This window comes from Cyclopterus lumpus, chromosome 13 (genome assembly GCF_009769545.1).
Source record: "Cyclopterus lumpus isolate fCycLum1 chromosome 13, fCycLum1.pri, whole genome shotgun sequence".
NCBI classification, from domain to species: domain Eukaryota; kingdom Metazoa; phylum Chordata; class Actinopteri; order Perciformes; family Cyclopteridae; genus Cyclopterus; species Cyclopterus lumpus.
The window spans coordinates 13,365,017-13,377,516 of record NC_046978.1 but is presented as its reverse complement, the minus strand read 5'-3'; the positions used below and the strand labels follow the sequence as shown (position 1 = coordinate 13,377,516).

Below are 12,500 nucleotides of genomic sequence, written 5' to 3'. Positions count from 1 at the left end.
GTGTGTGTGTGTGCGGTTCAGATGACTCCCCGTGCTCCTCGATGTTAAAACACAGTACCTGACTCCAGCAGCTTTTACTGGAACAGAGAAGTGCTGAGTCTGAACCGAGCCTGAAACCACATACTGCACAACGCGTACCATCACCAGATTCTCCCCCTTATGTCTTCCCTCAGAACCATATTTAGCCAAACTACGCACGATCAGCGGAAAGGACTTGTTGCATGAATTATTTGGAGACAGTGTCACGACAGCAATTTCCAGGTGTGGCAGTCGTCATTTGGTCCCGGTGCTTTTCAAGCACCAAGTTAGCCAGCGTGAGAGTAAATCTGGCCCCTGTCCTCTTATTCCTGACCCAGTTCTGTTCATCATAAAACTTTATGACCAATCTCAGGAGGGTGAGGGAGTGAGAGAGGAATGGATGAGTGAGTGAGTAGAGAGAGAGAAGGAGAGAGAGGGAGGAGACGGCCTGTCTTACTGGAGGAACAGTTCAGAATCCTTTTTCCTTTCCCTCTTGCTTTCTCTCGTAATTCACTGTTAACCAGTCAGCTCTATTGTAATGGCATAAAAGATCTACAGTATGGTGTGGAAGCATTCGCAGAGAACTTGTACACATTTTTGAATAATAACAAAAAGAAAGTCACAACTTCTTTAAAATATTTGCATATAGAATCAATTTTCAACAACCGAAACTGATATACAGTCTTGCAATCTTCTCAATGGCCGCAATTTCTCACACATCTGACATTGATTCTCTCATTCCAACGGGAACATAGAAATTAAGAATATATACTTATTTGAAGAGTGATTTGCTTCACTGTCGATGTCCAGCTGTTTGAATGTAATGGGACTTAAGTTACAGATTCCATTTATTTTCTCTATTTCACTCTTTTTCACTATATTATAACAAGGACAGTCTTTATTTGTATGACCTTTATGTTTTATGGCTCTACATATTTGACACTGCCGAGTGGAAAGCGAGAGGAAGGAGATGGCAGGTGTCGCAGTTTGTGAGTCACACTGAAATCTGTATTTAATTCAGTGTGCAAAGGTCTTTTACAACTAGAAACAGCTAAGAAGAAGAACTTGGAAGAATTATACAATTATTTATCATGTAAAAGTCTTCATAGAAAATAATTAAGGACAAAGAATCGTGGCTAAGCTCATTTGTAATCATTAAGTCTTTTAACTTTGCCCTGCGACCTGCTGTTTGTGTCCAACTTTAGCCTTTGACCGCCGCTGCCACAAGCTCCCCCGATATCCTCATTTGTTTGCTAATTCACTGAGCTCAACAACGCAGCCTGAGCACTACTTGCATAGATCCCTCCACGATCGGCATGTTTTGTCGTTAAGATAATTAGGGCAATTAGGGCTGAGAACCCCTCCACTGCGCTCCTCACTCCACAAATTCAATTGAAAGGAAAATGGATTAAAAGTGTAATTAACATCATCCAACGAGGCCCTGAAGAGCCTTTCATAAGACAGTGCAGAGGGATATGAGCGTTAATCTCATTCGCTCTATTGATTCTCACTCAGTATTGAGTGGGATGAAGTGGCTGAGGGGCATATTAGCAAAACACTGACAGTCATTCACTGTGTTAATACACTGGCGGTGAAATCATGAAGGGATTGTAACTCCCTGAGATAACAGCTTGAAGCATATTCAGTTATAAGAAATTTAGAAAAAAGATTTCCAGATTGCACATGTACAAACTTAGAACCACCTTGTAAATCCAACACGGACCGTTTCAACAAGAAGCTACTTATTGAGGTCTGAGAGTCATTTTCAAGATGCAGAGTTTCCATCTGACGCTCGTGCCGTGTCGAGATACCAGGAAGTTTCTGCTTCTTCACCACAGCGCACTCGATGGAAGATAAATACAGCCGTGTGAGCTCCCTTGCATGTTCGTCCAATTTGCTGGAACCAGCTGCAAATCGTGTGCTCGTGCTCTTTATTTCTATCTCAGTCCCGGAGTGGTTTTAGTTTGGACGCCAAGTGATGGCGACTGCCAAACGCGCAGTACATGTTGCATGACCCTGAAAGCCACGGGAAGGTTGCATCTCATGTGGACATGCATTGTTGTTGTTGTGCTACTGCTGGGGGCAAGCATAGGTGGGTATTCTTCCAAAATTTGACGCTACTTTGTGATTTATTTTATTACTGGAAATGAATATAGGAAGTGTTGTTTCAGTGCTGTTGTTGTTTAACCTTTTTCCATAGCTTTTCGATGTTAATGACGCTTGAGATTGAACGTTTCTTTATGCGCTGAGAGTGGCAGCGCCCAGACTGAGGATTCATTGTGGCAGGACAGCAGCGTCAGTGAATGGCATACCTGTCGAATGAGCTCTGTGTGAGCGAGGAGTCGGCCGACGGGGGTGTGACCGGGGAAAATGTGACCGTGTTTACTCTGCTAATGACTAATGGTGTCAAGGTAACGAAGTAGTCCGATTATAGCCTTTGATCCTCTTGTGGTTGTAACCTTTGACAGAGGGAGTGAGACAAAGAGCCAAAGATAAGTCGTGTGAGTGGATAAATGCACAAACGTGAGGCGAAATGATACACAGATATATAGATAGGCGGAAAATAATTGATGAGCATGTGCAAAGACGTTCAGCCAGTGAGGAGATTAGTGTCTGTGGCTCTCGCTGCCGTCTGCACACAGCAGAAGAAAGTCATTGCATTGACGGGATCTTACACATTCATGTTGATTTCCAAATCATTTCTTCTGTGTTGATTTTCTCTCCAGTTCGAGTGAGACACAACCTCGATGCTGAGGCTGCTTGCTTTCTCAGTGTGAACTCAGACACCCGGGCTATCTTATCTACAGAAGAACCTGTTATTTTAAGCCACTGTTAAGCTGTCACTGTGTGTGTGTGTGTGTGTGTGTGTGTGCGTGCGTGTGTGTGTGTGTGTGTGTGTGCGTGTGTCTGTCCATGACATGCTAAGCAGTCAAATGCTGCCTCTTTTGTTTTTTTGTTTGTACGAGTTTTCACTGTTTATCTGCAGCGGCCCTCAGGGACGGGGTGGAGCTGTCGGGGGGAATTCCCCTCATATTCGTAATCGCCCTCCTGTGCCTGATGGTGCGTGCACTTATGCTACCCCAAAACACGTCATCGTGTGCAGCGAGCCCAGAGAAATAGGAGCAAGAAAAATGTTCATTGATCCCTAAAAGAGGGAGGTCAGAGGTCAGGCTTGCAAAGTGAACGTGTGCTTCTTGTTTGAAAAAACTCACCTGGGTCTTCCTTCTTTTTCACTGTGTGTTTCTTAATTATCTCCTCTTGTTTGTAAAACATGATGAAATTATAGACTAATAGTTGCACTTTACCATGACCGTTACTCTTGATTTTATGGACAGAGTGGCTTTGACCATGTCTATTAATTTTTATGTTCCGAGGCCTCGGTCCACGCCCTGGTAGCTTTCCAAAGAGCCTCCCTCCTCGTTGTCAGTATCAGTCTCTCAGGGCGGAATCTCTACAGGCTCTCGTGTCTGATTGAACTGTTGCTTTATTGTTTCTAAATCACAATATTTGCGTGGCCTTACAAAGGTGACGGGCACAGGAAGGAGTGTGTCTGTTTGTGTATGCGCGCATGTATGAAGTTCCATCCATGAAGCGTTGGTGTGTTTATGGTGTAGACCGAGGTTAGAAAAGGGTATGTCAGGGATTAAAGCTTCTGTCCGGAACCCTCACAGTTCAGTTCCCTTTATTCTTCCTTAGAAACAATGGGGTTGCAGCACCAAACGTAAAGAATCCCCAAAATCGGGGCAAAAACTTGCTCTCCATGGAGCGGTTACATTGATTTGAAAATAAAATGCTGCAAAAATGAAAACAAGAGTATTTTCTTTGCATTGCATTTGGTGGTTTATATGTAATGTGTCTCTCCTGGTCTGTATAGCTGTAATGACTCTGGTTAAGCCCTGTAATGGGAGTCAGACGTGTAGTGCCTGCCACCCTCCCACTAACTTTCTTGGCTGTGTATATTTCTTTAATGCCTGAATTTAAATCGTACTTTCACGCTACCACAAAGCTACAGTGGTTACTGCAGCAATCACTCCTCAGTTATTGACATTCAAGACCTCGGCCTTGGTCAGACGCTGCTTTTTCACTCACTCGAGCTCCCCTAGCGACTCTCAGTCGAGGAACTTCCTGTGCTTCAGTGAGTCACAGTGGAGCCAGTAAAAATATGGAATGGATGTCATATTTTGTATTATATCATGTTCCAGAAGTAGGAACAATGACACAAACAATTATAGCACAGTCGACAGAATACATCCTGATCTTTATTGTGACCGAGATATTTATCGTAGCTCTCTGCGGAGCCAGTGTGGCTTTAGTCTCGTCGTCGTGCTCGCCAGGAATTCTGTTCATAAGCGTTGTACCTGTGACCCGCGCCTTCCCAGAAGCGCCCCCTCCCCACTGCATTTCTAATAAATCCCCCCATCATCATTGTCACGTCGACATGGCGGAGGAAGGTAATATGTTAAAGCCTCCAAAGCGTGCCAAAAATAACGCCATGTTGGATTGTTTCACAGAGAAAGGCTATTGTGTGTCCCTGGGAAGCGCCACAGTCCCAGGGTCTCTCCGCTGATTCTTTAAAAGGACTGACCCTCTCCGAATACACAATCAATCAGTATGCATTGTAGCTGCAATGAAATATCTGCCCCTTGATTATTTATACAGAACTGCTTAAGTTGTTTAAGTGTCCTCCTTAAATGAGCACCTACAAGTGGTGGTAGTTCTTAATTCATCTCACGGTTTGGAAGTTCCATCCATCACTGAAACCCTCAATTAGCAGATTGCATTTTTGTAACAACTTATGTGGTTTCACAGTTTATCACTATAGGTAAGCTTGCGCTCCACACATGTATTTGTTTCTTGTTTACGACAAGCATTTGTGTACAATCCCGTTTTTGTGTGAGCGTATGCTGTATATAATTCTACTGAATGGTTTGTGTCTCCTTTTTTTAATCCTTTAATTCCAAGCTAATGTGAGTGTGTATTTGTGTGTGTGTGTGTGTGCGTGCGTGTGTGTGTGCGCACGTGTGTGTGTGTACTCATGTTTATATAGTACCAAGAGCAACTCCAAGTGACCTCTGCTGCTCTAAAACGTGTTCATTTGTACTGTTTATTTTACCTTTTACAATTGTAAACTGTGATATAAAAGCACAGTTTAAATCACACTCCCTTTGTGTGCGTTGCAGATCTTCTACAAAGTCACCAGTGAGATCTTCCCCGGCGAGGAGCTGCTACTTTTCATGAAGGCTGAAGAGTTTTCATGTGACACCATGGCTCCTGATATTCATGGTCTGCACCGCATACACACATTTCTGTCCATTGCTGAGACCTGACCAACACATACTCCTCACTGAAATGCAGAATAGGCTAATGTTCCTCTCTCCCGCCATGCAGAGGAGAGGCAGTACCACTGTGAGGACTGTGACGAGCACTTTGAGTCCCGTAACCAGCTGCTGGACCACCAGAAGCAGCCGTGTGGGATGCCCCCCTCCTCCTTCCTTAACCCAGGTGTGTGACTTTTATTTGTAAATAGTTGGGCTATTTCCATACCATTGTAAACACTGGATACTGAAGAGTGACAAGAAGGATGTGTGGCTTAACTGGGATAATATGACACTAATGATGTGAGGGCTCTGTTTCCCACCCGAGACACTGAAAAGGAGCTCCCACAACAATGACACCACAATGACACCACAATGGCACAACAATGACACCACAATGACATGACAATAACACAGGAAAGACGAGTCTACAAACGGGCATGAATTATGTTTTATTTAGAACGCTGTTTTCAGCTGAGACCACTGAGCCAAAATGACAACAGAATATATTCATCCTACAAACTGGATGTTATAATGTAGAAACAAGAGATTCAGTGCAGCTTGTATGAGACTGGACCACAGACTAATTGACCAGGGCCTGCGGCAATAAAATCATGATATTTTCCCCATATGATATATGTAATGTAATCTGTGTTTTTTAAGCACCGCAAACATACCCAAAGAATCCACATAGTTAACATTTTACAATTTGTAGAGAAACTCAAAACCATGATATTTATTTTTCTTTGGTTGATCTAACCTTCTTCCCTTATTTGATGTTGTCCCATAGGAGGGGACAGTGACCTGCAGGCCCAGGAACCTCAAGATTTGCGACCCCTCCTCATGTCCCATGGTCTACAGGAGTGTAAGGAGTGTGACCAGGTCTTCCCCGATGTCCAGAGGTAAGTCAACAGCTGAAACACTCAAACACACAACCGATTTCGGGAGATTTTTGTATGATTGTCATCTCCATCGATACAACGTGGAGAGCTGGAGCGGCCGGACAGCCATAAGATACAAAACAAATATCTAAATCCTCATTGCGCTTCCCGCAGTCTGGAGGCTCACACCCTGTCCCACTCGGAGGAGAGGGAATATAAGTGTGACCAGTGTCCCAAGGCCTTCAACTGGAAATCCAACCTTATCCGACATCAGATGTCGCATGACAGTGGCAAGCACTACGAATGTGAAAACTGCTCAAAGGTAGAGTGATGACTTTTGGAGGGGATATCGAATGACACTTTCTTCTTTTCACGGGAGATTTCTATCACTCTCGTGTTTGCAGAAGCAGATAGTAACTCCCCCCGTGTCTCTGTGCGGTTCCTTTTCCCCAGCAGGTGTTCACAGACCCCAGTAACCTACAGAGGCACATCCGCTCGCAGCACGTCGGGGCGCGGGCCCACGCCTGCGCTGACTGCGGCAAGACGTTCGCAACGTCTTCGGGCCTCAAGCAGCATAAGCACATCCACAGCAGTGTCAAGCCCTTCATGTGTAAGTCACTAAGACCCTACCTATGTAAGTCTCCTCAGTACGTTATAATAATTATTATGATAACAATATGCCTGTGACTTGCCTTTTAGTAGGAAAAAAATGAGATGTAATTGCAAAGATACGTTGTTGTCCTTCCTCAGCTTCTTCTCAAGATTTGTTCATGTTCTACAGGAATTACACTTGGGATTATATAGTAGCTGTGTTTAGAGTGGCAGTCCCATTTATTTTAAGACAAGAGCCATTTGTATCTGCATCAGCACTCTCACACAGTGCTGATATGGTGATAACAGCCTTTAAACCAGCATTGTAATATGACTCAACCCCTCTTGGTCTAACCTTGTCTCGGCCTCTCACAGTGACCCAGCCTCACCTGACGTTGCTTTCTCTCTCCCCCACACACACACACACACACACACACACACATTGCGTCCCCACTCAGTAAACTCTAAATCCTGCAAGACCAAAACACATTTTGACCTTTCACATCTTCGCCACCTCACCACGCGGATCTGATCCCCTTCCCCTAAAGCATTATGACCTCCACCCTTTGCGCCCCCCCCCCCCCCCGTCTCTCTCTTTCCCTGACCCTTCACAAATCAAGCCTCGTTACCCTCCTCAAGCAAACACACATTAACACACTCACACATATAGGCCGGAGTCACTGCATCTCCACTGCAGACCTCTGACTCCCCTCTCTTCTCCTCTCTCCCTCCGCCACATGCACCATTCCTCACAAATAGCAACCACATGTAAAGCCCTCTTCCCTCTGCTCCGTCTGAATAGGAGTCCATTTGCTGTAATCAGCAGAAAATATGCAGGTTTAAAAACAACTAATGGCTGTGTAAAATAAAAGTCAGAGCAGCATCAAACATGACGTCTGAATGGGAGAGACCATGAGTGCATCCAAAGTGTTTGTTTGTGCGCGTTCCCTTGGAGGGCCTGTACGTGTTTGGGACAGCGCTGTACTGTATCCGAGTTCTGTTTGGATGTCGGCGCACGCGATGCGTCAAGGATGTCTGTGTGTGTGTCTCAAAGCATCTGTATGCGAGTGAAGCTCTCAGGCCTGCACGATCATTCCTCACGACGCTCCGCTAACCACCGCTCTCCTCTCCGGAATGTGTTTATAATATTTTGTTTCAGTTTATGAATGCACTCGTGTAGAGAATCTGTTCTCACACGCAGTGTGTAATGTGTGTGTGTGTTGTTAGTCTGTAAATGTCCCAACTACATGATTTATGGTGCGGGGCTTTTATTGTAGTTTTCTCAGGTCATGTTGCTATACTTAAGATGTAATAACTACTTATTTGCTATTATAAATGATAAATTAAGTGTGTCAATGCTTCAATATTTTATTTGACACTAAATGTATTGCTCACATTTTAAGTAGACACTAACTCACTGCAAACTTCTACAGCCTCAGATCAAACAGATTCATTGTAATCAGTTGAAAAGTATTCAGATAGTTTCCAAATGTATGTATCTGTGTTGCAAGACACATGCACAGCTTCCAGAGAGGAAACAACTTGTCAAAGGCATCATGCACTCTTCATTTAGTTTCACTCCAGATGTTTTTCAAAACTACCTTTCTACGCTGATTCACCAAAGCCAGGCCACAAATACTATTCATTAAAATATGCTTTTTTTCTATAACATTGCATACACTCTTGGCTCAAACATTCCCATTTGGCATTCCTCTGGTGTGTTTATTTAAATCCAGTTTCCACAATACTTTTACCTTCCTCTCCATCTCCTTAAATTGCCTCTCGTGCACCTTGTGGCCGGGGGGCAAAGTATGCAGAAGTGTAATCACAGTACACACCGAACCACTTCCTTATCCCTGTTTTGAAGATCTCACAACGATGTGAGCAGAATCATTCATCCTGCGCTGCCTCTTTCTGATATTGTCCGATGATCAAAGTGTGTATCCAAACGTCAGCTGTAGTGTAGCTGGTTTGCCAAATATCCTGAGAGCCAACAAAGAGGAACATCTTCCCCCTCTCATACACTGCATTCTGGACTTTTATTAGAATAGCGAGAAAAAAAAAGCATGGGAAAACAATAAGGCTATACCATCCCCTTTGTGAATTCAAACAAATCATCCATCGGTAATAGATAATGTTGACAGACTAATAATAGCAATAGATCATTTCTCAGGGCCGGGTGTTGCCACTGTATGTCACCCCGGGTCAGACTGAACGACAGACATACAGGGGTTGACTGTGGGAAGGTCACTTAGCGCAGGACGACAGGGACCCGGCTAACGGGACAAGGTGAGGGGGCTGAGGGGGTGACAGAGAGGCCCGGAGGGGGAAGGGGGAAGAGGGGCAGTAGAGGACGTGAGACCTGTCCCTGGGAACAGGACTGCAGGATAGGATTCATTCAACTCTGCTTCCTTCACAAACTTAAAATAGAGCCATTGTACTGCAAGCGGCTGAGAATGTGTGTGTGCGTGTGTGTGTGTGTGTGTGTATCTGTATGTCTGTGTTATGTGAATATGTTGTGAATGTGCCTGCATGTCGGTGTGTGTGTGTGTGATTATTTACGGACTCCCTGGGAGCGTCCCTGGGAAGACAATGGGGCTGGAGATGCCGGGGAATTTGGTTTGATGTGCAGGTGATGAGTGGCAGCAACTGACTCACACCGTCACCCAAACATATTCCCTTACAATGCCAGGATCTGGACACACCTCTCCTCCTTATTTTGCTGGAAACTGCTGTCAGAATATTAATGAGAATATGACCAAATCACTCTGTATTTCCTCTGCCTAAGCCTCTGCTCTACCTGAATCTTGTTAAATAGAGATGTCATATCATGTGATGTTATTTTGTGTGTTTATGCGGGGGGGTACTGATGCGCTCTTTATCTGTCTCTGTGTCCCTGCAGGCGAGGTATGCCACAAGTCCTACACACAGTTCTCTAACCTGTGCCGTCATAAACGCATGCATGCTGACTGCCGCACACAGATCAAGTGCAAGGATTGTGGGCAGATGTTCAGCACCACATCCTCCCTCAACAAGCACCGGCGCTTCTGTGAAGGGAAAAATCATTTCACAGCAGCGGGATTGTTTGCCCAGAGTATGCCTCTCCCTGGCGCCCCAGGCTTGGACAAATCAGCTATGTTGATGGGCCACAGCGCTTCTGGGTTGGCTGATTACTTTGGGGCCAGTCGCCATCACGGCGGGCTTACCTTCCCTGCTGCTCCAGCATTTCCCTTCAGCTTCCCTGGCCTCTTCCCCTCTGGACTCTACCACCGGCCCACGCTCATTCCTGCCACCTCTCCTGTCAGACATCCAGCCCATGCATCTCTCGCTGGGCCTGGTGCAGACCTGAGTAAGAGCCCACTGCTGCCGCCAAGCCCCGGGCTACAGGAGTCCCGAGAGCTCCTCAAGGCTCTACGTAAAGATAGTGGTGCAACTGGAAACCAGATGCCAGGTTCAGAGCTCCACATCCAGAGCTCCTCGTCCTCCACAAAGCAGCGGAACAAGCAGAGTGACCAGTCCGAGAGCAGCGACCTGGACGACGTAAGCACGCCCAGTGGGAGTGATCTGGAGAGCACATCGGGCTCAGAGTTGGAGAGTGATATGGACAGTGAGAGGGAACGGGGGGCAGCTCGAGAAAATGGCAAAGGCCCCAAGAGGAAGGCCAGTGAAGGAGCCCCTCAGAGCCCCAGCCTGACAGACAGCAGTGCTGCTAAAGACTTTCCAGGCCCATCCCTCATCCCATCCTCGCTGGACGAGCACACAGCCGTAACAGGGGCTGTCAATGACTCTATTAAGGCCATTGCCTCCATTGCTGAGAAGTACTTTGGCTCCACAGGGCTGGCTGGCCTGCAGGACAAGAAGGTCGGGTCACTGCCTTACCCCTCCATGTTCCCACTGCCTTTCTTCCCAGCTTTCTCTCCTCCAGTTTACCCTTTTCCAGACAGAGACCTCCGACCTCCAGGCCTGAAGGCCGAGCCACAGTCTCCAGCAGATGACTGCAAGAAGGCACAGGGCAAATCTTCATCCGAATCAGCATTTGACCTCACAACTAAGCGGAAGATGGAGAAGTCTGCCACATTTGCCCCCTCCAAACCAGGCACCTCCCACGCCTTTGGCCAGGATCAGCCCCTTGACCTGAGCCTGGGGACTCGGGGCCGTGGAGGCAATGCAAGAGAGGAGGAGACCAACCTGAAGAACAACCTGGGCTATGAGGAGGAGAAAGCAGTGGTTGAGATCCCAAAAGCTGACACCTCTTTACAGCATGCCAGGCCCACCCCTTTCTTCATGGACCCCATCTACAGGTATTGTTATTCCCAGTAGCTATATTTCACCAGATTTAAAGTCACTAGCCTATTTGAACTGCTGTTACACATTGTATTATGCAAGCATTTGTTTATACTGCCAAAACTGTTTTGGTGTCATTTACTGTCATGTGATTGCTAATTTTAATTTTGTAATACTAAATATAAGTGTCCCAATATTTTCTGCTGTACATGCGTTAAGAGAAATCTATTATTAGCAGGGTTGAGAAGAGGAGAATGAGCGATCCGTTTGAGAATCTGAAAGACAAGTACATGCGGCCAGCTCCAGGCTTCCTCTTCCATCCACAGGTAGGTTCTGATCAGCGGGAACTGGGGCACCTTTGGGGCACTGAGATTAATTAATTAAAAAGACAACACCAATCCAAATGTGAATTCAAGAGAGTTGTGATGTCATGTAACCATGACAACATCACAGTTCCAAGTTCAATGTTAGGCTCCCATATCTCCAGATGTGACAGCAGCGTGGCGTTAAAACAGTTAAGATATTATTATGACTCTTACTATAAATAACTCTAAGTCAGAATGATTGTCCCAAGCTGACCACAGGGGATTAATACGGCTCCAGCCTTATCCAGAGTACTGCCTGTTAAGCCAGTTGTTGGCTATGTGAAACAGATGTGGCAGAGGGAAAGGGCACACTCTGACACGTCTTCCCATAACATGTCTTTGACTACAATATAAAAAATGATATGCTCTTTAGGCAATGATTTCTGCCCCTGGGTTTTCTGTGCCAGTATTTCCAATACGAGACTCCAAATGTGTGTGTGCGCGTGTGCATGCTATATGTCCGTGTGTCTATGACATGTTGCATTGACGTTCATTTGTTCAATCTGCCCCCGCGGGTGAGAACGGTGCGTCGGAAAGTGAAAACACCACTTTCTCAGGCATATAATTATTTGATTTTTTTGATTTTTTCTGGCTGTTTCAGGTCTGGTTTTTACGGGCTGTTTCATTTGTCTGATTTATGTCCCCTGTCCAGAGTGCTGCATGGGCCCAGCCTGCAGCAGCCACATGGCTGTCCCACACGCCTTAATGAGGTGTCCTATCAGTAGAAACACTAACAGAGTGCTTAGGCCATCTTTATGACTTTATGATGTCTGGACACACAAATCATTCCCAGAAACACTAGACCGGGTAGGTCTAACCCAGACCAGGCAAGGGGCCCTTCTGTATACTTTTGAGGGGGTTTGTTTTCAGTCACCCTGACTTTTAGCTACATATTAAAAAAAAAGAGGTTGCAAAGCTGAGGAGACTGGAGATTTTTTTGTCAACCTTTAGTGATTCAGCTTTTTATTTCCTGGCAGGACATTTTACTGCGAAGCAATACTGGCTTAAATTACATACTGGCAGTATATTTGTAGCCGGCTATATAT

General features: G+C 45.6%; 1 protein-coding gene across 1 annotated transcript in view; it reads left to right on the top strand.

Moving 5' to 3' along the window:
• The window catches only part of mecom (MDS1 and EVI1 complex locus), an 88,585-nt gene that overhangs the window by 64,019 nt on the left and 12,066 nt on the right, over positions 1-12,500 (top strand). Inside the window, exons 3-9 of the mRNA XM_034548281.1 lie at positions 5,199-5,301; positions 5,407-5,520; positions 6,124-6,235; positions 6,389-6,536; positions 6,668-6,824; positions 9,708-11,106; positions 11,328-11,415. Of these exons, the coding sequence (XP_034404172.1) occupies positions 5,199-5,301; positions 5,407-5,520; positions 6,124-6,235; positions 6,389-6,536; positions 6,668-6,824; positions 9,708-11,106; positions 11,328-11,415 (2,121 nt within the window). The remainder of the gene's footprint in view (positions 1-5,198; positions 5,302-5,406; positions 5,521-6,123; positions 6,236-6,388; positions 6,537-6,667; positions 6,825-9,707; positions 11,107-11,327; positions 11,416-12,500) is intronic.